This window comes from Aegilops tauschii, chromosome 1, assembly GCF_002575655.3.
Source record: "Aegilops tauschii subsp. strangulata cultivar AL8/78 chromosome 1, Aet v6.0, whole genome shotgun sequence".
In the NCBI taxonomy this organism is placed as follows: domain Eukaryota; kingdom Viridiplantae; phylum Streptophyta; class Magnoliopsida; order Poales; family Poaceae; genus Aegilops; species Aegilops tauschii.
Window position 1 is genome coordinate 210,108,610 of NC_053035.3, and position 10,351 is coordinate 210,118,960.

Sequence of the window (10,351 nt, forward strand, 5' to 3'; positions counted from 1 at the left end):
CAAAAATGGCAAATCTGTTGCCTTGCTTCAAAAAAAGAAAGGATAAATCCAAGGTGTAATCTAGTCTTTTGTTTAGGGAGTGTAATCTAGTCTTTGAGAACGCTTCTTTCTACATCTTCTCCAGACCCCGTTTGGTGTCATGGATTCCCGTATTTTTAGACAGTAAGGTTTGAAATTCCGCTGTCTGGGAAGCAATGGCCAGAACTCAGAAACTATTGGTGTTTAACAATTCTTCGTGCTGATGGAGACTTTTGCAGCACACTATGGCTCTAATAACGTGCGAGCACCCAAATTCCGAAGTACAGTAGCTTGGACGCTGATAGAGTGACAGTGAAATATGGGCAGAAAGTGGCAGCTTTGAAGATGTGGAAGTTGAAGTGCCAGAATCTCATTACACATACGCGGCGCACATATCTAACATGGTGGCCTGATAAATTCCATGCAACATTCTGCCGGGCTACACCTGGACGAGCGCTGCTAGCTCTTCCTCTCTCTATATATAATAGGCCTCTTGAGCCCGAGTCCATCCAAACCGGTCTCGTGCATCGCCCACTAGCTAGCGTACGTGACGATCGATCAAGCGACCGGTGCACTGCCTCGACCGATCAGTTCACGACGACGATGGCCGGCGGTGCGTCGGCCCTGGCGATCATGGCGCTGGGCGTCCTCCTCCTGGCGGCGCCGTCGGAGTGCGCGCGCGCCTTCTTCGTGTTCGGCGACTCCCTGGTGGACAACGGCAACAACAACTACCTGATGACGACGGCGCGCGCCGACTCGCCGCCGTACGGGATCGACTACCCCACGCACCAGGCCACCGGGCGCTTCTCCAACGGCCTCAACATCCCGGACATCATCAGTACGTCTGCCATTGATTTTGATTAGCCAGTGCATGCTCGCGTAATGTGTGTACATGTTGGATCACGTGCGTGCGTGCGTCTCAGGTGAGCAGATCGGCGCGGAGCCCACGCTGCCGTACCTGTCCCCGGAGCTCCACGGCGCGAAGCTGCTCGTGGGCGCCAACTTCGCGTCGGCGGGCGTCGGCATCCTCAACGACACCGGCATCCAATTCGTACGCACGGCACGAATTGACATCTTCAGTCTCGCTAATAATTAGATTAGACAAGCTTCCCCGTACCAAAAATGAGCACTTATACTAGTTATAATATGCATGCATTTGGACGGTGGTGCAGGTGAACATCGTGAGGGTGAGCCGGCAGCTGCACTACTTCGGCGAGTACCAGGGGAAGCTGCGCGCGCTGGTGGGCGCGTCCCAGGCGACGCAGATCGTGAACCGGGCGCTGGTGCTCATCACCCTCGGCGGCAACGACTTCGTCAACAACTACTACCTCATCCCCTTCTCCCTCCGCTCCCGCCAGTTCTCCCTCCCCGACTACGTCCGCTACCTCATCTTCGAGTACAAGAAGATCCTCATGGTATGGTAACACCTCTGCACCTTCCGGCAACACCACTAACCAGGTAGGTAGACCGACGAGCACCGGCTGACACGTACTCCCGTTGGATGCATGCATGCAGAGGCTGTACGACATGGGCGCGCGGCGCGTGCTGGTGACGGGGACGGGCCCGCTGGGCTGCGCGCCGGCGGAGCTCGCGCTCCGCAGCCGCGACGGGGAGTGCGACAGGGACCTGATGCGCGCGGCGGAGCTGTTCAACCCGCAGCTGTCCCAGGCCCTGGAGGAGCTCAACGCGCGCTACGGCGACGGGACCTTCATCGCCGCCAACTCCTTCCGCGTCCACTTCGACTTCATCAGCGACCCGGCGGCGTACGGCTTCCGGACGGCCAAGGAGGCGTGCTGCGGGCAGGGGCCGCACAACGGCGTCGGCCTCTGCACGGCGGTGTCCCGCCTCTGCGCCAACAGGGACCAGTACGTGTTCTGGGACTCGTACCACCCCACGGAGCGCGCCAACCGGATCATCGTCAGCCAGTTCATGACCGGCTCGCTCGACTACGTCAGCCCGCTCAACCTCAGCACCGCCCTGCACATCGACGCCAGCCTCATGGACTGATGATATGCTACTAGGAAGCTACGTACGTACGTGTCGATCCGTAACTTTGTTGATTGTTGGTGTTGCTGCATGGCGTGGTTCATGCCACTCTCGGTTTTGAATGTGGTGTTGGTTGTGTGTTGCTCATTGGAGGTCAATAATTTGTGTAACCAGTAATGCTGTGCGTGCAATGAACGTGTCATACTTGCCGCAAAAAAAAAAAAAACTCGAAAACATAATGACCACGAGATGTGGAGTAGTATTCTAAACATAATGACCACGAGTAATGGTGACCGATAAGGATAAAGCGGATGTGGCAAGAGTGCACCTGCAAAATGCACGTCTTTAACTAATACAACACGGTAATAGCAAATTGTTAACTAAATACACCAAGAGAAGGTACAATTCAAGCGATCGTACGCATGAGTTCAGCATTCGGAAAAATGAATAATGTACATCAAATTTCTCCTGGATCAAAACAGGCATCACACATACTTTGAACAATTTCGGATGTTCCTTCGTATAACCCATTGCTCCAGGTAGATGATTTAAAACTCAACGATTGGAATGTGCATTTTTTATGTCCATGATTGTTCTAGTCATCTTAGTAGCATCTGACAAACTCTTCTCGTATTCCTCTGCTTCCCTCTGCTTCTTTCAGTTAAATATATGGTGCTAGTTATTTTAACGTCTGGATATCATCACCAAAAAGCATACTCCATTCACTTTGTCAAGGTCAAGTATAAGAGCGTACATCAATTATTCTTATATTTCACAACCAACAATTCATGCCAAATAACTTTGATATCTCGCTCAAGCCTTCCCATGGCTGTCACCAATTATTCTTATATTTCACATGCCCTTACACTTTTATTTTTTAGAGGAAAGGCATCAGCCCGACTTTATAAATAAAGCCATCAGACATCGTTCACGACAAACAGAAAACCACACTCACAGCAGATCAACGGCCACAACCAAAGAGTTAAGACAGAGGTACATAGCACCCAGGCCAAAACGACGGCGCGCAGGAGTGCATGACAGAGAAGCCTAAACATGTAACTCTAGTGGTTGCAGACTAGCAGTCAGGAACATTGGCATCATCGTTTTGATAGCAAATGATAGAATTGACAAGTTTCATGCTACCTACATCCAATTGTAGTATATTTCGCATGCAAGTTTTACCCGAAGAATTAATGTGCATGGATTTCTGCACCCCTTGCTCTTGAACTCATTCTCTGTCGTCACATTCTGCATCGGCATCTTGCATTTGACTTTGTCCCTCATAAGTGAATTGTGCTCTTGGCTCAACCCTTCTCAATTTTAACCTTAAAGATGGTCAGCCTCACAACCGCTCCCTCAGATTGGGCGGTTCCTGGCCATCCGATGAGTAAATTCTTCTCCTAGGCTTCCCTCGACCATTAGATCTTAATTGCTTGTTTCACATTGTTCTTTTCTTACCCATGTATGACTAGTGGGACGCTTCGTGGGTGGCGTTGTTGTCTATTGGTTGGGTGAGCCCGTTGTTGTCTAATGGTCAAGAATTCCGCGTCTAAAAATGCAATATGCCCATAATCTTATTTTGATATTGATGACAACATAGCTATAGCGAAATAATATGGTTGTTAAGAATATCTATATGTTTTGTCCCCATGGATGTGTTTTGTGTGGATCATGGACCATCTAAAACTAATGAAAACTCAAGACATATGCTACGTTGAATAAAATACATATTTTCTATTATGTTTTGAGTTTAAAGATCTCACACTATTAAGAGGAGATCACTGTGGAAATGCATAAGGTCTTGCTTAGGGCAGATATTACTTAACCCACCATAGAAAAATCCAATGCCAAAAGACCTCCCAAAATCCAAACTTCTGTCCTGCCAAAAAGTTCACTTTTTCATCTAGCTGGACTCTCCGGGCACTTTTATGACCGGATTGTGTGGGTAGAATGATTTTGGCAACCGAAGCCCAGAAATGCTGGCCGGACAATTGCTCAACTATTGGGGCAACTGTCCAGGCATGGACGTATTGTCCGGTCAATGTGTGAGCGTTTGTCCGAGAGGGAGGGGTGTGGCACCTGAGAGCTGAAAATCCTGGCCGGACTATCTGGGCAATTTCGGATGGACTGTTCGGCCCTTGTACTCTACACTCGTTATTCCGGTTGCTAGTTTGAAGTTTCAACGGGCCGGATTGTCCGAGCACTTTTTGCCTGAATTGTCCGACCGTAAGTTATTAGCCCCCACAATGGCTAGTTCCGCGCGTGCTATATATACTCCCTCTACAACTCCGGTAGTGGGTTGACCACTACATTAATTGAGACAAATAGTAGAACACCCATGCGCTCCCTCTCACTTTCTCCTACACCGGATCCAAAATTTAAGAGAGATTTGTGAGAGTTCTTGAGAGAGATTTCACCAAGTGATAGATCTACTCTTTCTCCCTCTTTTTACCCAAAGCAATTCGTTATTTGAGAAAGTCTTGAGCATTTCCCCTTGATCGTGTTACTCTAGGAGGTTGAAGACTCTCCTAGGCTGTAGGAGTTCTTCGGAGTGGAATCAATTGTTGCGATTATCCGTAGGAAAGTCTGTGAAGGTTCTAAGGTTGTCTCAAGGTCTATCACTAGTGGTTGAGAATCGCATTTGTTGTGACATCTCAACGAGAATAGGGTTAGCCTTTATGGTAATACCTGTCCCTCCAACAGTGACTAGCTTCCCTCCAAGGAAGGTAACATAGGGATACATCCTTGTCTCTGGAGTTTCGGTTATCCCTAACCCCAACTCCCTACTTGTGGTTAATTTGCTTCAGTGTTCTTGCAATTGATACTCCCTCCATTTACTTATACAACGCCACTATGGAATATACATTTGCATCTATACAAGATCACCAACAATAATCGAGGCAAAATTAATGATATTTTCTCGTACTAGCAACATGTTTAATACTTGCATGCATGTAGTCATAATGACACTTATCTAATTCCTCCACTCATTTTTCTTGCATGCATGCGGTGTATTAATAATCACAGTAAACAAAAAGAAAAGTTAGGTTGCACAACATGTATTAAATTCTACCTTTGTACCTGTCATTTAGTTTGTGGCCTTATATATAAAAATGGAGGGAGTATGTCATATTGTGTTGTTTAATTCAACATATTTTTGCTATCATCCTTGCTAGAAACTTGACTCACCTTAGCAACTGTAGGCTCACATTTTAGTCCGCTTTTTCCTAAATTGCTAATAAGTAACTAAAATTTGTAATTGTATGTATTCACCCCCTCTAGGTCCTCTCGATCCTTTCAGGTCGCCGCCCTCTTCCTCTCATGCACTATTGTGACGCCCGGATAATTAGGCTACAGTAATCCCATGTTAATGATGCCATGTCACCTCGGTTACTATTGATACTCTCGCATTAGTTCGAAATGATTCCAATTAAAAATTTGAATTTAAGTTAAAACTATTAAAGTTTTCAAAAGTCAAAACTAAATGGTTTCTAATGTGTCAAATAATCCATAGACCATGTTGGTGGAGAGACCACACCTTTATAAAGTATTTAGATGCACTAAAGTAAAGAAAATTGTGGCTAAAAACAAATATTTAAATACCTTTTAAATAATAAAAATGTATTAAGTAATTATTACTACACCAAACATTTTGAGCTAGTGGCCTATATTATAACGATACTTTAGGAGTTTGTTTTGTATTTTATAAAAAACTGTAATAGGTGTAACCAAAATAGAACAGAAAATAATAAATAAAAGAAAAGTAAATAAAAACAAAGATAAGAAAAAAATAAAAGACACCCCCCGCTGGGCCAACTGGCCCAGCCACCCCCTCTCTCTGGCCTACAAGGCCAACCCCGACCCAAACCCTAACTACCCGATCCCCACTCCCCTCGATCTCCCCCACGCCCCTCTCCCCTTCCCCCCCGTCCGGATCGAGGCAGAAGAGCCAGATCCCGCGCCGCCCCGCACCCACGTCGCCGGCGCCCCGACGCCCGCCGACGCCCGTCGCCTCCCCGACCCCAAGCCGGCGCCCCGCTACCTCGACGCATCATCCTAGGCCTCGCCGTCGCCGGACCTCCCCATCTCCTCATCGCCGGTCTACCCCAGGCCTCGCCACCTCTTCCCTGCAACGTTGGTGAGGCCCCCGGCCTTCGCCTTCCCTACATCGTCCCCCCTTTCTCTCTATCACCGCGGCCACCGCGCCCTCATTGGGGTCCGGCCCCGCCCGCGGTCACTGCGCCCCACCATGCCCCTGCTCCTAGCTGCTGCAACTGCTTCTGCTGCTGCCCTGCTGGACCTTGTCCCCTCGCTACCGCGGCCCCGCGACCAACCCCCGCGGCCCGCCGGCCGTCGCCCGTGCGCCCGGGTTCGCCCCGTCGGGCGCCTGGTGCATGCGCCCGTAACCGGCCTGCACCGCCCGCTCGGGCAGTGCCCGAACCGCGCCTGGCGCCCGCCCCTGCACCCGTTAGCCCGCCCGCTAAGGCCCCTGGCCTATGACATATGGGCGCCACCACCTGGAACGTTTAAAGAAGTTAATTAAAAAAATGAATAATAATATTCAATAATTAATTAATTAATTAACTTAATTAATTATGTTTAATTAACCTAGTTAACTACCGTTAGTTAACTTAACTAATCTGTTAACTAAACTAATTAACCTGGTTAGTTAGTTGCAGCCAATGACATGCGGGACCCACACGTCAGTTTGACCAGTCAACACCTCTGTTGACTGCTGACGTCATGCTGGGGCAATAATACTAATTTCGAATTAATTTAATAATAATAAATTAGGAAATGATTTAAAACTTTAAAAATTAATATAAAATAAACCGTAGCTCAGATGAAAAAACTTTGTACATGAAAGTTGCTCAGAACGACGAGACGAATCCGGATACACAGCCCGTTCGTCCGCCACACATCCCTAGCATAGCAAACACGCAACTTTCCCCCTCCGTTTCATCTGCCCGAAAACGCAAAACACCGGGGATACTTTCCCGGATGTCCCCCCCTTCACCAGTATCACTTACTACCGCGTTAGACCACCCCCGCCACTGCGTATTGCCTTGTTATATTTTGTGATGCTTTGTTTGCTCCGTATTTACTATTTCTTCCCCCCTGTTCTCTCCGGTAGACTACGAGACTGACGCCGCTACTGGTGCCCTGATCGATTACGTTGTTGACGACTCCTTGCTAGAGCAACCAGGCAAGCCCCCCCCCTCGATCACCAAATATCGCCTATTCCTTCTCTATACTGCTTGCATTAGAGTAGTGTAGCATGTTACTGCTTTCGGTTAATCCTATTCTGATGCATAGCCTGTCATTGTTGCTACAGTTGTTACCCTTACCTGCTATCCTATTGCTTAGTATAGTATGCTAGTGTTCCATCAGTGGCCCTACACTCTTGTCCGTCTGCCATGCTATACTACTGGGCCGTGATCACTCGGGAGGTGATCACGGGCATATGATATATACTTTATACTGTTACATTACTTATGATACTGTTCGGAGATGGGGGCTGAAGGGGCAGGTGGTTCCATCCTGGTAGAGGTGGGCCTGGGTTCCCGACGGCCCCCGACTGTTACTTTGTGGCGGAGCGATAGGGTAGGTTGAGACCACCTAGGAGAGAGGTGGGCCTGGCCCTGGTCGGCGTTCGCGGTTACTTTAAAATAACACGCTTAACGAGTTCTTGGTATTTGATCTGAGTCTGGCCATTTGGTCTATACGCACTAACCAACTACGCGGGAACAGTTATGGGCACTCGACGTCGTGGTATCAGCCGAAGCCTTCGTGACGTCAGCGACTGAGCGGCGCGCGCCGGATTGTACTGGAACGCCTGCTAGGTTAGGTCTGCTTCCGGTCGCCCTCGCAACGTGCAAGTCTGCAATGGGCGATGGGCCCAGACCCCTGCGCCATAGGATTTAGACCGGCGTGCTGACCTCTCTGTTGTGCCTAGGTGGGGCTGCGACGTGTTGATCTTACGAGGCCAGGCATGACCCAGAAAAGTGTGTCCGGCCAAATGGGATCGAGCGTGTTGGGTTATGTGGTGCACCCCTGCAGAGAAGTTTATCTATTCGAATAGCCGTGTCCCTCGGTAAAAGGACGACCCGGAGTTGTACCTTGAACTTATGACAACTAGAACTGGGTACTTAATAAAAGACACCCTTCCAAGTGCCAGATATAACCCGGTGATCGCTCTCTAACAGGGCGACGAGGAGGGGATCGCCGGGTAGGATTATGCTATGCGATGCTACTTGGTGAACTTACCATCTACTCTCTTCTACATGCTGCAAGATGGAGGTGGCCAGAAGCGTAGTCTTCGACAGGATTAGCTATCCCCCTCTTATTCTGGCATTCTACAGTTCAGTCCACCGATATGGCCCTTTACACATATACCCATGCATATGTAGTGTAGCTCCTTGCTTGCGAGTACTTTGGATGAGTACTCACGGTTGCTTTTCTCCCTCTTTTCCCCCTTTCCATTCTACCTGGTTGACGCAACCAGATGCTGGAGCCCAGGAGACAGACTCCACCGTCGATGACGACTCCTACTACACCGGAGGTGCCTACTACTACGTGCAGGCCGCTGACGACGACCAGGAGTAGTTAGGAGGCAGGAGGCCTGCGCCTCTTTCGATCTGTATCCCAGTTTGTGCTAGCCTTCTTAAGGCAAACTTGTTTAACTTATGTCTGTACTCAGATATTGTTGCTTCCGCTGACTCGTCTATGATCGAGCACTTGTATTCGAGCCCTCGAGGCCCCTGGCTTGTATTATGATGCTTGTATGACTTATTTATGTTTTAGAGTTGTGTTGTGATATCTTCCCGTGAGTCCCTGATCTTGATCGTACACGTTTGCGTGCATGATTAGTGTACGATTGAATCGGGGGCGTCACAACTATATTCTCCTCTCCACCCTTGCCTCCCTCTTCTCCCAATCTCTGATCGCCTCTGTCCTCCCCCGGACGCCCTTGCCTTCATCCTCTCCCACAGAAGGAAGGTACGTGTGGAGGATCCGCAACTTCCTCGGTGGCGCGGTGCCTCATGGTAGTACCACCACCTCCCTCATCTGCAACCTCCATGACCGTCCATTCCCTTCCCCTCTTCCTTCCCCATGCTCGTGTCGAGCACCTCCTCCACCCCAACCCTATTTGTTGCACAAGCCGACAGAACGAGAAATGACAACAGTCTGAGCTCCACTGCCTTCATTCATGGCTCATCTTCCTGCCTAGAGCGAAACTATGGCGTATGGGCAGCCCTACATTGTAGTGGTGGCCATCCTCCCAAAGATCTCTCCCCAATGACCTCCTATGTCGGGGCTCAGATCACAGTCGACGATGATGGCCCGCTCCCTGGCCGAGGTGGGGATTTCCACCTGTGATGTGGTGGCCTAAGGTAGCATTTACAGGAGAGATCTATGTACAGGTTCTTGTAGCCACCACCTAGCACGTTGTCTAGACGCAGCAACTCGTCGCCAAGGTACCAAGTCCCCTCAGCCTTATTCATTCCTCCAGCTTCTCACATGCATCTAGGGCAAAGAAAAGTCGTAGTGACGCAGTCCAGCGACCCCACCCCTGACTTGGTAGTGGTGGTCTCCTTTCGCAGTCATCGATTGATGTCCGCTGCTAAATCTGTTTGGAAAAATTCATTAAGGAAGTATTTATTTTCTTGTTGGTTCATCTATTGTGTTGGGTGGACAATGAGGTCTTTGTTGGAAATACGCCCTAGAGGCAGTAATATTGTATTATTATATTTTCGTATTCATAATTAAGTGTTTATATTTCATGCTATAACTGTTGTGATCCTGAAATATGCGATTCAGTGGAAAAATCATATGCACGTGTGAAATGATAAACGGTTCAATAAAAGGTTCCTAGTCATCTTGCCTCCAGGACAAGCTCAAGTGTTGTTGGTGATCATGTTTTCTTGATCTTGGGATATCGGTAAGTGTAATGATAGTCCTAAACAACATTGAGATTATGACGTTGGAGGAACGATCATATTGAATCGACCCAAACTTGTCTGTTATGAATTGAGTTAATATCGTCTGTAATCAATTATAATAACATGGAGTGTTAACGTGTGATTTTGCTCCTTAGACCAAGAAAGTAACGCAGTCACTTCTTACCATACGGTGAGCTTTGGGGTCGCTCAAACGTCACCTGTGACACGGCGATCATAACGACAACTTGCAGGTTCATCGGAAAGTTTGACAAGGGACTAGATAGCTCGAGTATGCTCCTGCGATGATGGAGAGATATTCTTAGTGTTGGGGAACGTAGTAATTTCAAAAAAATTCATACGCACACACAAGATCATGGTGATGCATAGCAACGAGAGGGAAGAGT

At 48.5% G+C, this 10,351-nt stretch overlaps 1 protein-coding gene across 2 annotated transcripts; it reads left to right on the forward strand.

The window, feature by feature from the left end:
* Positions 1-518: 518 nt before the first annotated feature.
* On the forward strand, positions 519-2,181 carry LOC109750845 (GDSL esterase/lipase LTL1). Of its 2 annotated transcripts, none has more exons than XM_040401656.3 (4): positions 519-856; positions 942-1,078; positions 1,191-1,433; positions 1,534-2,181. In XM_040401656.3, exons 1-4 carry the CDS (start codon positions 622-624, stop codon positions 2,023-2,025), a joined length of 1,107 nt encoding a protein of 368 aa, XP_040257590.1. In that variant the 5' UTR covers positions 519-621; the 3' UTR covers positions 2,026-2,181. The 2 variants fall into 2 exon arrangements, with proteins under 2 accessions (XP_040257590.1, XP_020165373.1); XM_020309784.3 differs by having other exon boundaries at positions 520-856; positions 942-1,069.
* The last annotated feature ends 8,170 nt before the right edge of the window (positions 2,182-10,351 follow it).